Source organism: Mixophyes fleayi, chromosome 3 (genome assembly GCF_038048845.1).
Source record: "Mixophyes fleayi isolate aMixFle1 chromosome 3, aMixFle1.hap1, whole genome shotgun sequence".
Lineage (NCBI taxonomy): Eukaryota > Metazoa > Chordata > Amphibia > Anura > Limnodynastidae > Mixophyes > Mixophyes fleayi.
Window position 1 is genome coordinate 55,089,008 of NC_134404.1, and position 19,639 is coordinate 55,108,646.

Below are 19,639 nucleotides of genomic sequence, written 5' to 3' on the forward strand. Positions count from 1 at the left end.
TGCTGTCCTGTAACTAAGTCCTGGACAGCCACCCAGCCACTCAGCAGGTACAGTACAACCACTGTGTAGTTTCCATATAGCACCCCTTTATAAACATCTAGTGGCCAATGTGACAGTGCTTTCTCAATTATTCATAAGGATAAATGTCCATAGGTTGCCTGTTTAATGTATTGCACTTTTATTCATTTGAAGAATTGAAGCAACATTTTATCCATTTTATCATCAATTGTATTGTTATTGTTATTGTAACCAGATTTATTCCACATAAAAAGATTCACATTTGTGGAATATAGTAGAACCTACCAACATAAATGGATAATTGGTTTAGCAATGATGAACCTAGCACTCCCACTTAAATGAAGCTGAATGAACAATAGGGAATAATATATACTGTGTAGTCAGTGTGAATTGTACATTTACTTTGTGAGTGTACATTTACCTAATACATACTGTAACTAATCTGTATTCTTGTTTGTGTACTGGGCCACAACAAGTTGACCAGTCTCTCGGGCTCGTTGATGAAAGTGTAACTTAAAAGATATAGGGCCTGAGTCATTAAGGAGAGCAAAGCATAAAAAAGGAGTAACTTTGCACCTGGGCAAAACCATGTTGCATTGGAGGGGGAGGTAAATTTAAAATGTGGGGACAGATTTAGAGTTGGGCTAGGGCATGTCCTAGATCAACTTTAAATTTCAGTGTAAGAATAAAGATATCAAGTATTTGTGTGTTAAATGAAAAAGCAGCCAGAATTTTCCTTATGTGAAAAACAATGAACTAATTTGCACCCCTTACATTGTAAAATTGTTTGTCCAGGAGTAAGCTTACTCTTTTATTTGATTTATCTCCTTAATGACTCAGGCCCTACATGTTCACCAAGCCTGTGGCTAGCTCCTTCAAAGAACTATAGATCTTTTCATAGATCACAAATAAGGTGCTGCTGACAAGGCTATTATGTAAGCATTATAAAGAGCTATTATTATTATTATTAATTTTTATTTATAGGGTGCCACAAGGTGTCCGTGGCGCCATACAGGGACAAAATGAATTACAATACAAGGTGAGACAGCACAGTACAGTAAACATAAAGCACAGTAACTCAGTAAGCTCAATGCACAGCTAGTGAGGGCGGGGGGAGTATCCGCAAATGACGGGGCCCAAAAGGAGGGCGCGGAAGACAGGGAGACCCCCAGAGGGGGGAGGAGGGCCCTCGAGGAGGAGGGCAAAGTAGCTGGAGAGCAGAGTTAGAAGTGGTGGAAACAGGAGGAGAGATGGCCCTGCTCAGAGGAGCGTACAATCTAAGGGGAGGGGTGGACAGACGGAGAACATAGGCTTCTCTGTGATATTATAAATTACTGAAAACCAGAGGAGGATAAGAATGATCTCAGAGCACATCTCAGCAATGGCAATAATAACATGGGGAAGTCAAGCTTCTGTTATTGCCACACAATATTGTTGCTTAAAAAGGGATTTGACCAACTCCTGACCTCTAACAGTTTTCATTGTAGTGGGAGCTATTCCCATTTGTCACCATTATAAATAGAATAATAATAACATAATTAACCATCAGCTAGTCAGCCATAGTTGACAAACACTCTACAAGACTACAGTCATTATACATATTAGTGGTAAAGGTTATGTTGGGACTTCTGGTGTTCTTTTGGTCATTCCACATCATAAGAGATGGTCCAACCAAACTAAACTTCCATTGATACGACCCAGATCACTAAATCCAAACTTTTGGTCAGAACACATTTTTGGTTGGATCAGCAAGGTGTGTATTTTATAGCTGCTAAGCTTTCAACTAGAATTCAAAGTATGAAAGTTTGAGTTTGCAGCTGGCTAAAAGATAAAATAATATTTAACATGTTGCCTTTTCTGCCTGTTTGAGCTTATATGGCTACATTTTATAACATTACTGTGTTCTAGTTCAAAGTCTGAGTTGGCCGTTTGCATGGAAAAAAAGTTAAAAATTCAATACAGTGTAGAAATTTAAACACAAAAAAAGCATGAACATGTTCGAACCTTTTATTCTTGTTCTAACTTAGCTCACTTTGTTTAGTCTATATAAAGTTTGAGAATTTATTGGTATTCTTTTAAACTTAGAACCAGATCAACAAATAGGTTCACCAATCAACTTGCAACATTTAAAAACATTTTTACATACAGTTAAATAGTAATGTTGAAATTGTTGACACAGGTTTATCAAGTTCAACTTGTCAAGAATTTTAATTTGGCAAGCCATCACTACCATATCTGTGAGCAGAGAGTGTTTACACATCAATAAATGAGTTAGAAAAAAACTAAACTTAGCTGTCAGGACTGGCAAATGTAAATCACCTAGTTCAAGTGCTTTGTTCTCATTGAATTTGTCTATACTCTCTTTAACTGACTTACAATAGCATGTTGGGTACGATATAAATAGCATTACTACAGAGGAGGAACTAGCAGGCTGTGGGCCCTGGTGCAGGTAGACAGGGAGGAGGGAACCGGGGCCACCGACCCTATGCAGCTGCAATGCAATAGGCCCCATTATCTCCATGGGCCCCGGTGCACGGCACCTGCGCCACCAGTGGTAGTTCCACCACTGCATTAATATATAATTTGTATTTGGCTTCTCACTGCCCTTATGTGAGGATCCGCTGCAATACCGGCTACAGGTGGCAGTGCATCGCCAACACTGACAACTGCAGCATCATCGCCTTACACAGCAAGAGACTACTGGATGATGTAACACTCTGGTGTGCTGTCGCCACACACTTCTGCTAATGGTACACACAGCAACTAGGGAGTTCTTTGTATGGGGTGGCCTAGTGCTTTTCACAAGCTAAGTAACACCCCTTTTGAAAGCGTACGCCTCTATCATAGTTGACTATGAAGGGGGCCCCAAGAAATTGCTGTACTGGGGCTAAAAATCCCTCTTTGCAGCCCTGAGTGGAGATATGATCTCATTCAATGAGTATATCTGAACTGCTGTCCTGTAACTAAGTCCTGGACAGCCACCCAGCCACTCAGCAGGTACAGTACAACCACTGTGTAGTTTCCATATAGCACCCCTTTATAAACATCTAGTGGCCAATGTGACAGTGCTTTCTCAATTATTCATAAGGATAAATGTCCATAGGTTGCCTGTTTAATGTATTGCACTTTTATTCATTTGAAGAATTGAAGCAACATTTTATCCATTTTATCATCAATTGTATTGTTATTGTTATTGTAACCAGATTTATTCCACATAAAAAGATTCACATTTGTGGAATATAGTAGAACCTACCAACATAAATGGATAATTGGTTTAGCAATGATGAACCTAGCACTCCCACTTAAATGAAGCTGAATGAACAATAGGGAATAATATATACTGTGTAGTCAGTGTGAATTGTACATTTACTTTGTGAGTGTACATTTACCTAATACATACTGTAACTAATCTGTATTCTTGTTTGTGTACTGGGCCACAACAAGTTGACCAGTCTCTCGGGCTCGTTGATGAAAGTGTAACTTAAAAGATATAGGGCCTGAGTCATTAAGGAGAGCAAAGCATAAAAAAGGAGTAACATTTGCACCTGGGCAAAACCATGTTGCATTGGAGGGGGAGGTAAATTTAAAATGTGGGGACAGATTTATAGTTGGGCTAGGGCATGTCCTAGATCAACTTTAAATTTCAATGTAATATTAAACCAAGCAAGTATTTGTGTGGTAGTTGAAAAAACAGTCAGTATTTAACTTATGTGCAAAATAATAAACTAATTTGCACCCCTTGCATTGTAACATGGTTTGTCCCGGAGAACATTTACTCCTATTTTGCCTTAATGACTCAGGCCCATAGTATATAGATGGACATGGAGATAGATTAGATACATAGACAGACAGACAATGTAAGATAGACATGCTTAAGTATCAGAAGAAGTTGGACAACATACTTCAATAGCGTTTTAGAAAGGTACTGTGTGAAATGAGACAGTCTACAATTATCAATTATGTCATTATTTGAAATAGTGCTCAATACATTTTTAACACATGTTCAGTTATTTCAAAACTATAGACTGGGAAGTAACTTACATTTTGTAGTGTCAGATCACTAATATTTGTTGATATTGCCCGTAGCCAGTCCGCACTGTCATGTGCTGAATTAAACTGGAGAGTCCCAGAGCTGACTCCATCTTGTGCCAGCAATTCAAATGAATTAGGTCTGTTACAAATAGAACACATACATAATACTACTACTAATAGTAACAAAAATAATACTTTTATAATTAATACTTTTTTTTATAAAGGTTCACAATATCTTGGAGTGCTATATCTGGCAATAACATTATTTGGTAACAATATACTACATACCCACTATATATGCATTGATACAAATTGAACATTAATATGAAAGACACTGATACATATGTTAAGGAGTAGTCCAGCCTAATTTATCCAATACTAACAATGGATTTGGCGACCTCTCTATAAAGTGTGGTTTAGACCTGCTACCAAATCTCACCTCTCTTTGCTGCTCATCTAGGGGAATTCTAATGACTCTGCAATAAGCAGCACTGAGCAAAGATTACTGGCCCATTTAATACAATCAATATAAAGTGATGACAACACGGATTGTCATGAAACAGGAAACCCATGTGAAAAGAGCTTGTAACATACGATATATACTGAAGGTAGAAGATGTTTGCAATGACGTTTAAAAAAAAATCCAGACCATTAGCCTTAGGGACCTTGTATGGGGCAACACTTAAATAACTCCACCTCTTGCAGCCTGTGGGGCTTCCACTCAGTCGCATCTGGTTGGGTTGGTGGGCAGGAAAATTACTAGCTTCAGCATTGTGTTAGGACCCAGCACTGTGCAGTGGATCTCAGCATGTAGCTCCAGCCTCGTGCTGAAGGCCTTACCTGCATTCCTTGATGCCAGATGGGGTGCAGGGAATACATTATGGCCTCTAGGCTAGTGCTAGGGGACCTAACCTGCCCTTTTGTTGCTGTGTGGCATGGTGCTAGATTATATTGAATTGGCAGCTCCAGTACATAAGAAATCTTTGATTTTTTTCCACCAGTTAAAACTCTAGGATGTGTCTAAGACACTCTCAGACAAATATGTTTCACTGTGTGTGCCTTCAATAAACTGAGGATGAAGGGAAGATTTTTCCTCTGGATTATTGTTTTTTAACCAGTTTAATCATTTTAGATCAGGAGCCATCAAGAGCCTCAATCTGGATGAGTGAAATGTCTTTTGAATATTTCCACCTACCATCCCACCAGGTGTGGGTTAGATCGCAATTGCTCCAATAGAAAACAATGAAACTCTCCATCTACAAGCTGAACACTTTTATTATTTTATGTATAGGCTGCTTTTTGAATATGTTCTATTTCTGATCACTGTAGCTAAGTAAATAGAGGAAGATTTAGAGAAAACACAGCATTGTATAGCTGACATCAGGGACAAATAGGTTTTGTCTGTTATACAGTAGCAATCCTTTTTGTTGTACTTTACTAAGATAAATGCTAAATAAGGTCACAGGAGATTATATTTCAAATTACCAAAATTGCAATTTAAAATATTTTCAATAAAAAACACATTGAGCATTTCCAAGGTTGCATTCAGGTATCAGTTAGTGATTCGTCCCCATAAGGAGTATGTTTATTGATTCAAGTACAGAAAGGAAAACAACATTTTGGGGACAGGTCCCATTAATTAACCCTTCTTCAACCTGTTCTTGGTTAGCACCAGGAGCACAGAGTTAGTTGCAGGTGTGTTCTGTTTCTGAGTTAACTATTAAATGTACACTATAAACTCATAGGGGTATATTTACTAAACTATGGGGTTGAAAAAGTGGAAATATTGCCTATAGCAACCAATCAGATTCTAGTTATCATTCATTTAGCACATTCTACGGAATGACAGCTAGAATCTGATTGGTTGCTATAGGCAACATCTCAACTTTTTCAGACCTGCAGCTTAGTAAATATACCCCATAATATCTTTTGAAACAAGTTTTTATTTTGTTTAAAATAAAATATCCCTCAATCCTTTCATTCAAACTAAAGGACCAATCATAGAGTTGATATCCATATCTAGGTACCAATAAGTTTATCCCTGGCATTTGCTGCCAAATATCCCTGATCAAGCCTGACTAGGATGAAACTCGTAAGGGTACATATTGGATCCATTTTCTCAACATCTGTACCAACTTGCACTTCAATCTACTATCCGGCTAAAGTGTTTGCTGTCCATTTCCGTTACGGATACATGCTCATGCACAGAGAAGGGTAAGTCCATATACCCACATCCTCAGACTACTTTCTCATACTTATGTCCCTTCATCGATCACGTTACTTGCATCTCGGCCACGGGATATTTGTATGACTGACATTCTATTAGCCTAGCACGGAAGGACCGTTTACTGTGCCTATGAACTGATATCGCCCTATTTAAGTAACTTTATATGGACTTTTACTCAGCAAGCTTGGACTTCTCATTTTGCTTGTGAACGTTTTACATTGTGCATGCTAACTATCGTAGGCTTTGCCATTACCTATTTCTCACCAGTGATTAGGTTTGTTTGGGCAGTTCTACCCACAGTTGTGGCTATTTATGCACTAAGAGCCTGTGGACTTTGAATATTTTGATATTGTCTTGCTTTGCTGATTTTAATACTGTCTTTGTTTATTAAATTTGAGTGATCACTCTCATTTGTTCTTTGTTTATGTGTATTTGCACTGTAATTAATACATTACTACATAATTACCAGTTATTTCATCATTTCTACTATCAGAGGGCAACGCCCGTAACCCCCCTCCCTTTTTTTTACTAGTGTTGCGGGGATTCCACTCTTTAGACCTTTAGGGGATTGGGACCTTTCCCCTGCACATCCTCCCCTTGGCTGCATACAAACTTACAATAGGAAGGGCAGATCTCCCACCTCCTTTGCTCAATCATTTGCCAAAACTAGAAAAATTGATATTACAAATAGGAAATTTGTAGATTCTTGATGAAATAGAGGGTATAACAGCAGATATGTGAAGCCATGAGAAGAAATCAATATAACATGTCATGTTGTACTTAAGAATAAAATCAGTTAGCTGTTCTTTCAAAATATTACTAGAACGCATTTTAATGTATTTTTTTGGATTTAGATACATGAAAGAACATAAGTCTAGGAGTGAAAGAGATTGGAGCAGTCAGTTAACCTTTGCAGCATAAGGGATTTCACTACAAATGGATGTACAGCATTTTTTTGACTTTTCATTTTCTAACAGCTCATTGAGTATTCTGGCCGTTGAGGACTTCCTGGCACCATACGTGTACATGAGACACTTTTTCATTTATAAATGAAAGTGTAATTCTATTGAGTCTAAAATGGTTATTTTATTCAGACCTACTGAGACAGCAACTTTGTCTGTTTAGCTGGGTCTGGGTGGCAAGAGGTTTAGTAGGGACCAGTACCCTCATCATTAGTGTTTAGCTGGGTCTGGGTGGCAAGAGGTTTAGTAGGGACCAGTACCCTCATCATTAGTGTTTAGCTGGGTCTGGGTGGCAAGAGGTTTAGTAGGGACCAGTACCCTCATCATTAGTGAGGACCACTGTAGTCCTCATATTCAGGTACTATGACCTAGCTATAGCCCAGCTACAGCCATAACAGCCAGCAAGATGCCCACTGTGCATCTACTATACTGTGAGATTGAGCGCTTCTGGGGATACTATTGACTTCATACAGTATCAGTAACTTCCATACAAGAACTGACTGGGCTGGGGGTCAGGATGGCAACTGCCCACCGGGGCAGTCCCATAGTGGGCCACATTGTCCTTGGTCACTGGGCCACTTGCAATTTTTTTCCTTTAAAATGTTCCTAATAGGCTACTGAACCAATTTACCAGCCCACCCCTGCTTCCAAACCCCACTGTTTGGAAACTGCTGACTGGACACATTTGAAGAAACATTTAATGTAGTAATGTGCAGAATTTCAGAGATTAAGAGCAACACAAATAAAGAGGAATGACATTGGGATGTGCAATGAGGGGGTGGGGGTGTAGGCATGGTATTTGAGAATCTGGGTTGTATAAAGTAAATCGTGACTGTCTCGCTATTGGTGGTATGAATTTTACTTACCTATAAATGTTTCATTTGAATATCACATTTGTTTGTCCCATAGTGGCAATTGAAGAGGCCTGTTTAAAGATTTGATTGTTAGATTGTTACAAGTTTGCCACACTAGGGGTCCCAATCTTTGCAACTACACCAGCCACCATCCCCCAGCAGGTTTTGGAAGTGCTGTACCATTTTTCAATATGGTGCTGAAAACCTTCGGCTTGAAAAGTGACCTGCTTTTTATTGTTGCAACCCCCCCCCCCCCCCATAGAGATACCATTCCTGCACTTTCCAGACTAGGGGCTAGATTTACTAAAGAGCGTGTTTGATGGCGGTTTGAAACCGCCACCCATCGCCGGCGGTTTAGTGGTTTAAACCGCTGCATTTACTATAGGGCGGCTTGAGGCTTCAATTTAAAATGACTGGCGATGTATGGCGGATTGAAAAAGCTAAACCGCCGGCGGTTTGGATGAAACCGCCATCAAAACCGCCATCCAAAAGACAGGACAGGACAGTTTTAATACCTGCTTCAAAATGGCTTGATAGTTTAAACATGCTGTTTGAACTATTTTATCATTCAGAATATAAGAGAAAGCACAATTGACATTTATATTATATTGGCAATCATGATTTTTTGATTAAGTGGCAAAATGAATTAAATATTAACTTATGAGGGAATAAAAAAATTTCATTATATTAAGGTGATAAAATTATTTATTTGTCATGACAAATTGTTCAACATAAATAATTATATCCACCATTAACAATCAGTTAATAATATTATATATTCACATTTTCTACATAATATAATGCTATAATAGTGTCCCTTTAAAAAAATAAAATAAAAAAAAAAATTCTCTCATAAATTAATATTACATTTATTTTGTTCCTTTACCAATAAATAATGATTTTCCAAATTATTAAAATATCAAAGGTGCTTTCTCTTATGTTCTGAATGGCAAAATAGCTCAAACAGCAGCTGTTTGATCAATCTCGCCTATTGCAACCACCTCTTTCATTTTGGCCGTTTGGATGGCTATTTTGCGGCGGTTTTGAAAACCCCACCTTAGTAAATCCAGCTGTTTGTATGCTCATCATTGTTAAAATCGGGATGGCGGTTTGTAAAGTGGTGGTTTTGAAAAATGTCATTTCTGGCCTCTTTGACGGCGGTTTGGGCTTTAGTAAAGCCGGTGGTTTCAAAACCGCCGGAAAACTAACCGAAAAGCGGCGGTTTGAGCAAACCGCCCTTTAGTAAATCTGGCCCTAGGACTGATTTTTATTAATGCAGTGTGAGCCAACACCCAGTTGTAGTCTTCCTGTTATGCTGCAAACCAGCCCAGGCTGTCTACTGCTGATGCTTATGGAATATTTTGGGAGGGGCATGTTATCCTCTATTATATAGTTTTATTACACTGTGTACTGTGTGGGGAAACTGTTTTGTATCAATAAAAGTATAGTACCAGACCCAAACTCCAGTAGCACTGAGCTGGTGCAAAAATGAAACCCTGCCCAGCCAATTTCCAAGTGCCTTAGCCAATGTCAGGCCAACATCCACAGGGGGCGTATTCAATTGTTAGCGGTAACGCTGATAAATGAGCGCTCAAAAAATCTTACCATTAATACGGTATTTACTTGCAGAATTTCAGCTCGCAGCCCCCTGAGCGGCGAGCTGAAATTTTGCGAGTAAACTACCATATTGACGCTTTTCGCGCGCAATATTACCGTATAAATGGCAATATTTTTTGAGCGCTCGTTTATCAGCGTTACCGCTAACAATTGAATACGCCCCCTAGTGTCTACATAGTTCACCTATCATGAGAAAGTAGAAATTTCTGGAGGGATAGAAGACCATGGGGTAAATGTATTAAGCTGAGAGTTTTTCATTGGGATTGAAAAAACAATCAGATTCTAGCGATCATTTATTTAGTACATTCTAAAAAATGACAGCTAGAATCTGATTGGTTGCTATAGGCAGCATCTCCACTTTTTCAAACCCTCCGGAAAACTCTCAGCTTGATACATATACCCCCATGTCTGCTCAGAGCTGGTGGGTATACAGAGGATGGGAATTGTGGTTCTCAGCTAGCTGGTATGAGTGAGAATAGTTGAGTACAGTTGCATAGTGAGCAACAGTTAGCCGCTGCCACGCCATTTTTATCCGATCCAGATATCCAAAGTGAACCTGAGAAAAGTTAGGACTCTAACGGCTAGATTTACTAAGATTCGAGTTTGGTGGAGGTTTGAAACCGCCACACATCGCCGGCAGTTTAGTGGTCCAAACCGCCGCATTTACTATAGGGCGGTTTGAGGTTTCAATTTAAAATGAAAGGTGATGTGTGACGGTTTAAAAAAGCTAATCCGCTGGTGGCAGTTTTCTCCAAACCACCAGCAGTTTTGTTAAAACCGCCATCCAAAAGACAGGACAGGACAGTTTTATTACCTGCTTCTGAATGGCTTGATAGCTCAAGCATGCTGTTTGAACTATTTTACCATTCAGAACATAAGAGAAAGCACAACTGCAAGTTAAATTATTTGGGCAATCATTATTTATTGATTAAGGGGCAAAATTAATTTAATATTAACTGATGGGGGAGGGAAATGTCAATATATTAAGGGATAAAATTATTTAATTATGATATTATTCGGGCACTATGTAATGCCAAATTGTGCAACATAAATAATTATATCCCCATTAACAATCAGTTAATCTATAATATAAATGCTTAGTGGCGTGTGTTAGTCTGTCTGTGTGTGTGTGGAAAAAATAAAACCAAGCTGCAGCGCCACCTGCTAGGAGGAGTTATACACTGACCTACTAAATTCTTAGTGTGTGTAGAAAAAAAAATTCAGAAAGGGCTGAAATTTGGTATACTAAGATGTTTTTAATTTGTTAATTTAATTTGTTAATTGTTAAAAGTGTTTATAAAGATTTAAAAAAATATATATATATATTTCTTGAAGGAGAAGTGACAGTTGGGAGTGGTTGGTGGTTGCCGGGGGTGACAGTGGGGAGTGGTTGGTGGTTGCTGGGGTGACAGAGTGAGAGGAGTGTGATACTCAGGACCGCTGAGAGAGATCCCTGTGTCTGGATAGACATCTGGATAGATGTGGCGATGAAAATGAAGGATGAGGTGATGGAGAAGAATGATGAGGGGGTGACATGTGGACAAAACCACGTTAAAAAAGGGCACTTACGTCGGGAAGTAACGCTCTTCCCCTGAGGAGGCCTGGGCTATGGCCCAAATGTATGACAAGAACCTTTTTAACACCTTAAGTAGCTTGATTTGACTAGAATGCATGAGTATCATGCACGGGTTAACTTGTATTATTATATATTCACATTTCTCACATAATATAATGCTATAATAGTGACCCCTTTAAAAAATATAAGTTAATATTACATTTATTTTGCCCCTTAATCAAAAAATAATGATTGCCTAAATAATTTAAATGTTAATGGTGCTTCCTCTTTTGTTCTTAATGGCAAAATAACTCAAACAGTATGCTGTTTGAGCAATCTCGCCATTCACGACCACCTCTTTTATTTTGGCCGATTGAATGGCGGTTTGGCAGCAGTTTTGAAAACCACAGCTTAGTAAATCCGGCTGTTTGTATGTTCATCATTATTAAAATCGGGATGGTGAGTTGTAAATTGGTGGTTGTGAAAAATGCCAAATCTGGTCATTTAAATGGCGGTTTGGGCTTTAGTAAATACGGCGGTTTCAAGACCGTCAGAAGAATAGCCAAAAAGCGGCGGTTTGACCAAACCGCCCTTTAGTAAATCTAGCCCTAGGCACTAGTAGTGCGTGATGGGGATACCAGGATGTGCGCTAACCTGTGGAAACATTAGACTGCAGATCTCTTTGGTTGTTGTTTTAATGTTTCTCTTAAATTTCAATGTGCAACTTTTGCTATTTAGTGGAATGCTGCTGTGAACCTCCTGGAGGTTAAAATAAATGTGATTTATTTTTCATCAGTCTCACTCAGTGTGAGCTAAGATTCTTACTACATGTTGGTACCCAGTCCTTCTCTTACTTAGTTCCTAAATAGTTAAATTGCGCTAGATTGCCACTCAAATAAGAGAAAACCAGCCCTAACTGGGCATCGGAAAGACCTTTACCCTGGGTATCATCACATCCTATACTTCTAATATGATAAAACACTTCTTCAATTCTCCACCAAGCACAGATGTAGACAGTCTTGGCTGGTTGTCACTATAACAGGAACACCACACGCATGGAAGAATGTTTGTGATTGGCTGCCAGTGATAGGGGGTCCCAGTTGTTCTCGGTCATATTTTACATTTCACATGAACAAAAAAACAATTACTTCTAGACAATGTGTAAAATTGACACTTGTCTTGTCTAATTGAATTACAGTGTGCCAGCTGGTGGCAGGTGCTCCTTATGACAAATGCATAGATGAACCAGTTGTCAATTTGTAGCTCCATCTGTGTGTGTGTTTTTTCTTTTTAATGTATGTAGACATATGTTGCCTAGATACATTTTCCAGGGCCTTAGCCTCTGCAAACACCCATACTCATCTGGCCATTCCCATCCGTGACTTATTGTGGAATATGCAATCAGTGTTCTCCCCAGCACCTATTTCCTGGGTGCTCCACCCGGCTGTTTTTACATGTGACCTGGCTCTTGGGTCCCACCAGAGCCCTATTATTATAGAATAAACCATTGTTTCTCCTAATAGAACAGGCTCTATGTGAGCACTAAAACCGGCAGTGTGTGTTAGACCCCTGACCACCAGTCTGACCAGTCCTGGCAGGTGTGGGTAAGAACCTCCAACATTTTTCAAAATTATTGCAAAGTATTATAATTGCCGCCACCCTGCTACTTCTTAATGGCACCCTGCTGGCAACATTTTCTGGGGAGAACACAGCACAATATGTTTTGTACTAATATTATTAGTGTGGTGTCGGAGAGAAAGGAGGTATTAATAATATCTCAATGCTATCAAGCAAATATTTGGAGTTTTAGGAGGTTGGTCAATGGATCTTTGATTACGTATTACTTTTGCTTTTTGTTACATAAAAAAGCTGATTCATATTGTGTAGTACATTTTTCCAATATACTGTTATTTTATGTGTTTTGTTACATTTAATGTTTAAAAATAACATTTTAAAGGCAACTTTTTTCTGAATTCAAAAACTTTTTTCAGTGTGAATTTGATTGGTTTGCTGCCTGCAAAACACTGATATTCATAAGAAAATCCTAGGAATCCACGGTTCAAAGACCCTGGAAGAAGTTTTATGTCTGCACGGTTGTGCCTGTCTACAGAACAGCAAGTGTTTATTTGGTTAGATTTTGTTTAAGAACATATATTCTAGCACTGTCATAGCATGGGACACAATTCAAATAAATAATGTAGTACAATTACTAAATAATGCTCATATTTACGTGCGTTCCCAGCAATCCATAAATTATTCAAAAAGCAATACAATGAGAATTATTATAATAAATATATAAAGTAGCAATTCCAAGGAAAATTCTGGTGTATATTTTTTAACATATGTCATGGTGGCAGGCTATAAGAAGAATGTTGGCATTTACCATTTTCCCTAGTTTTTTTTTCTCTTCATTCTGCTATTAATGATTTATGCTTCTGGGCTACCACGGGAACCACAGCCACATGACACATGATTTAGTGAGCAGATAGACTTTGGAACATCTATCTGAGCTCTGTCTGCACTATAACATCCATTTTCTACCACCTCTGCCATCACATATTGAGAGCTGGGAGCCTGTGTTTGTGTAGCAGACTGACTGTGTCTGTGACTGCCAGACATTTTTGTTTGCCAGCAGAGAGCTGAAAAGGACATAATCATTTGTATAAGGATAGCTAAGAAAAATCAGAATCACGCTCGAAAGATACTTAACTTGATATTTAAAGAAAAAAATATATGTGGGACTACCACTTTAACAACTGATTAATTATTTCTTACGTTTGTGCAGAAATTGTAATTATTAAATAAAACCGAAATTACATGTAATACAGTATATATTCAGAATAAAATATAATTAATTGAATAGGCTGATACAAACCTTAACTTCATTGTTGAAGTCTTAAATCTTGAAATTCGAGCCATTATTAAAGGAATTGAAAGTTCATCTATCCATCTCTTCTCATATTTGAGTTCTTTAATTGTAGGAGAGGAAGGCGATGAGGGGGCCTAAAGAATTATACATAAATACGTTTTCAATGTTTAATAAAAATTGCAATAATCCAGAAAATGTATCAGAAAATATTTTCAGTTTAGTTTTTCACAGCATTATGAGAACATATTTAGAATTTTATCATTCAAGGCTGCATTTACCATGCTGTGATAATTTATTTCCTTTTTGAGAATGAAGTTTTTTTATACAAAGGTAGAAAAGTTGCCGCTAAGGGTTTTTCTCTATGAACTCGCAGTATTATAAAGTAAACATAACAACGTAACATTAGAGTGTATAACTCAGAATGTGATAGAATGTATTAATTTTAGAATTAAATTTTAGTACAAAGTATAGCAATAAATAATATTATACATAACATACATAAATAAATAAATACATGAAGGTGTTAGGAAATTAATACAAAGATAATGTAATATATTTTATGTTTATGGGAATACACAGTTTAAGTTTATATTTACAGTATGTTAGTGAAACAGCTTTAAATTTGAGCCAAGGATTTATGGCTAATTGTCATTCATTAAGTCTGAACTGACAGCAGTTAGTTATTGTGTATTTGTAGAGGTGTGGTCTTCAGTGGTGTATTTGGGCCAAGGTGTACCAGGGTTACGTTACGGTACTTATTGGCTACTAGTGTCAGCCAGGGCAAAGCACTGAAGGAAGAAAAGGAAAAGAAAGCCACAATTTCATGAGCTGGTCTTGCTTCTTATTGTTTGTGTATTGAATACTGCATATAAGTTTATAAGTTAGTGTAATTTAAACTGTGAACATTTTCACATATGTTAAGTTTGTTTCTAAAACGCCACCAATATATTCAGCTTCAAGTTCCAGGATATAAATATTCCACTGGGGTTAAAGAAGTCTTTAGATCAATGATTTGCAACATGCTCTCCGACCATTCGTCTGAAGCCCCCAGCTCATCCCGGCTTTATACCCAACTGGACTAAGCTCTTATTCTTTGATTTATGCCCTGCTTAACTTGCTTACTCTGCTCTTGTTTTGACATTAAGAGTAATGTCCGGCCCTTTTGAAGGATAGAGAGCCAAACAAGAGTATCAAGTTGCCTATCATGGCTTTAGACAATATTGTGAACAATGTTGAGAAGAAGAAGCGCCAAGAGGAGTAAAGGAGAAAAGGCATTTTGAGAAAGTAAAACAATATCTTTCCTGTCTTCTATTTTTATGCGGCTGCATATGATATGTATGTCAAGGTGACATCCATTCTGAAGAGCGCAAGTGTTACATGGGATGATGCATGGAGTTGCCAGTTGAGGATTTTTTTTCTCACAGTAGGACTACACCAAATAACATGCTATTGCCATTTTAAGGAGTATGATGGTGCAGGGAAACTCCTCTAAGCCATATTCAGGACACACTACATGTTGTTTCGTGTAGGAGGAATAGGTGTGAGAGCTACTTTCCAGTTTGGCTGTAAAGATTGGCACCGCACATAATATCCATCAAAAGACATAGGTCCGAGCTTACCATATTAACTAATGGTATCTCAAGCAAAGTTCTAAACACCTAAAAAAAATGTCAGTCTTGGAGTGTTAGTCTAATGCGATGGGGTTGCAACGGTTCCTAAAATATTTTAGAATGGCATAATAAATGTATTAAATGCAATTACATAAAAATAATGATAAAAATCTTCAATAACATTCGTCATAGTTACATACCGTATTTGAAATATTTCCGTTTAAATGTAAACCGCTATCAAAAAGAGGAGACGAAGTGCCACTGCTATGGTCACTAGGTGGATCTGGAGAGCCTGAAATGTGCACATGAAAGAGGCAAAATTATATTTTATCAGTGTTTTATCAGTAAGTTGGATATTTCATGTATAATGCTTAAACTATTTTGCCTAACATGATCTTAGGACAGGTGCGTAGATTGCTACCACACTCTCTACCACATTTTACTTACCACATTGCTGTGAACTGATTAACAAACTTTTCTAAATTGTCACCCATCACCACTCATTATATCTCAGAATTAGGGTTAGTCATCTGTGTACAGAATATTGTGATATTTGGCAATGTGCAGTGAGCTTAAACGCTGAGGTTTACAGCAATGACCTGTAATAGTCGATGATTTCCACTTTTGCTAATTCAAAATCCAGTAAATATGTGTCTTCTACCACTGTGATAGCCTGGTCCTGCTGTGATAACTTAGATAAGGAATATAGTCCTAAAGTTAAAATTTGGCCTGGGACAGCTAGCCAAGTATCTCAGTATTTTCCTTTGAAGGGCAGGAGCATCACTTTATTATTATTTAAAAGCAACAACAGCAAAAAAAACCTGATAGCTATCTTAGGATGATTAGCATTATTAGGGGCATATTCAATTAGGTGCCAGGATTGCGGTAACATGCCGGAACAAGGCACAAAGGTAATCCGCAGCACCCAATAAGGCTGATGTTACTTCGCACCCTATAGGGTTGCAAAGTAAAATCCGCATTACTATGGTAACGTATTACCTTTGATAATGCGCACTCTGCATATTACCACGAACCGGCACCTCATTGAATAGGCCCCTTAAAGTGAATAGCTCCATTGTGACTGGTCAGCTATGCTGGAAGTTGTTAGACCAAAACGCATATGACATAAAAGTATAACAGATGTCTGCAATCGAGTCAGACACAGCAACACAAATATTAATCAGCTATGTTTACATATTAGTTTGTGCAGTTATAATTTCTATACTTTTACGGCTGATTGATGTGACCTTACCTAGTGGGAGCTTAAGAAATGAAGGTGCTTCCTTTAAGTAGTAAACAGTAACGGTAACTTCATCTCCAGCATTTCTCAGCAAATGAACCTGGTAGGAATTTAATAAACATGAAAGAAAAGTAAAGCCCCACAGAGAACAAAATGACGATCCAAATGCCAAAATAAAATGCACATATGTACAGTATAACATATAAGGCATGGAACTACACACTTTACATATATAACGGGTATGGTATAATTCCATAACTTTTCAATGTACATTGTTTCCTTAAATAGAAATTTCAGCAATTGGCTAGTTGAACAGAAATGTCTGATTGTTTACTACAGATGTCAAAGATTGCATTTTTTATTAAGAGGGGGATCTTAAAACCTTTAAATAAACAAGAGCTCTAATTAGCACAATGTCTATGAAACAAATAAAATAAGTACATTTTTGACCTCAAAATATAAACTTTACTCATGGAATGGGAACAAGAGGACAAGGGAAACAAAAGACTTGGGTTAAATCATTGGAAATAATACTTAAAATATAAAAATATAGCAGAAGAATAGAGAATAAATTTTAAAAAAAAGCATTTGACTATGTTAACTACCAAAAGATGCACAATATAGATAATAACAACTGTGAAAATAGGTTATTGCAGTTTCTGAAGAACTCTGTGACAAAATAAGGTGCAAACCCTTAGTTACCCCTTTACTCGCTATGCATTTTATTTTAATGAGATACCACAGTGTGTCCTGTATACGTTTGTAGATTTCTATGACAATTCCTGCATGGTGAGCATCCTGTGGTGAGCTGGATGCAAGGGGATCCCATTCATTATACTTGTTAGGACCAGTACAGGGTGTGTTGTGTATTGTGTTATCTCTGGCTGCTGGAACAAAGTAGGAGCAGAAATTAAAGTAGATAATTACAGTAGTCAGTATTGTTTATACTTAACGTATGAAAAACAGTGACATACATTGTTATCTTTGCCACTTCCTAATATCACTAAATAAATACTAACATGAACTGTGGAGACAATTTACTAGCAATTAAGTATAAAAAGCATGTAATCTGGTGGTACACAGTAAGAGGTGTAAATTCTGTGAAGTTATGTAAAGACCTCTAATGAGCATCATTGAGCACTGCTGCTAAGGAATATAGGATGTGCGGCATGTGATCAGGTGTTCAGGTACCGCAGTGATTTATATACACATTTACAGTCTGACGCCAGAGGTAGAAAGTAGATGTTCATGTAACTGTGACAGAATTAGATGTAGATGCATTGGCAGATACGGCTCTTTAGGAGGTATATCCATTGTGGATGCTGGAGACCTGGTGCAACAATACACGACGATGATGATGACTCTCAGCAGCACTATCAAGCGGCTTTTCATTGGCTGATTATGTATTGACCTCTCCCACTTAATACTTAAATCATTATCATTAAGGCTATTTTATATCAATTCACGCACATTGGCAAAACTTACATGACATTTGCAAATGGACTAATCCAGGAAAGAAGATTCAATTTTGATTTTATAGGGGGAAACAGCAGATGTTTGTATTCACATTAATTAAATTGAATTTGTATTTTGCATAGATGTTTGTACTGAATTACCTTTTACAGTGAAAATACAATTTTGCATTTATTAATAACAGTCAAATCAGAATACTTTCTTGTTTATATGAGACTTCATTACTGCATTAAATTATTTACAAATAGGGTAATGCAACATTAGCATTTACTACTAATACTCTCAAGCCAAATCTCATGCTACCTCTATGTTATCTCTACATCATTGTGGTGCGTAAGTATTCACACCTATTACGCCTGACATACTGTATATGTGGAGGAAATACTATAGTTTACTGATATAAATCCACAAGAGCTGGACACATCTTGCGTCTTTTTGGAACTATGTTCATAGAGCAAATGTGTCCACCTCTAAATAAAACCCTATTAGTACTGTGTTGATATTATATATTGGAAAAAATAGTATTATTATTGTTATTATTATTATTATTATTAACATTTATTTATATAGTACCAGCATACTATAAATTGCTTTACAATTGGTGAAGCTTACAATCTATAGGGAAATTGGAGTTTGATACATAAGGTTCAGTGCTGCTTATTGCATATTAGTTCAACCAAATAGCAATGGGAAAAAATGTTTAATGGGGTAATACGATTCAAGCAGTGTTCAAAGGGTATTTGAATATAGAAGAAGAATAAATGTAAGTTTGAATGAACTGTGTTTTAATTGGTTACTGTGGGCTAGTGAGGGAAAAAAGGGTGGTTCGAGGATTTCACATATGAGTTTTTTGAGAATGTCTGAAGGTTTGGAGGTTACAGGAAAGTCTTGTTTTATGATAGAGGGGATTCCACAGAGTGGATGGAGCCCAAAAAAGTCCTGTAACCAGGGAAGTGAGCAGGTAATGGGCATAGATGAGAGATATGGATCTTGGGCACAATAGAATGGCCAAACAACTTTATGTGTGGTTCACCTCAACCAGTGGGGTAAACTTGCCAATTGATCTGTGAATAAAATTAGTATTAATTAAAAATAACATTTTTGAAAATACAATGGACACAGTGCATAGAGAAAACTGTAAATGCTATTTTCATATTATCATCATTTAGTAAGGCATTTGAC

The 19,639-nt window shown here is 37.5% G+C and overlaps 1 protein-coding gene across 1 annotated transcript in view; it reads right to left on the reverse strand.

The window, feature by feature from the left end:
• The window catches only part of SNTG2 (syntrophin gamma 2), a 369,337-nt gene that overhangs the window by 116,516 nt on the left and 233,182 nt on the right, over positions 1-19,639 (reverse strand). Inside the window, exons 7-10 of the mRNA XM_075201515.1 lie at positions 16,997-17,084; positions 15,945-16,036; positions 14,141-14,268; positions 4,060-4,189 (exon numbers count right to left, since the gene is read on the reverse strand). Of these exons, the coding sequence (XP_075057616.1) occupies positions 4,060-4,189; positions 14,141-14,268; positions 15,945-16,036; positions 16,997-17,084 (438 nt within the window). The remainder of the gene's footprint in view (positions 1-4,059; positions 4,190-14,140; positions 14,269-15,944; positions 16,037-16,996; positions 17,085-19,639) is intronic.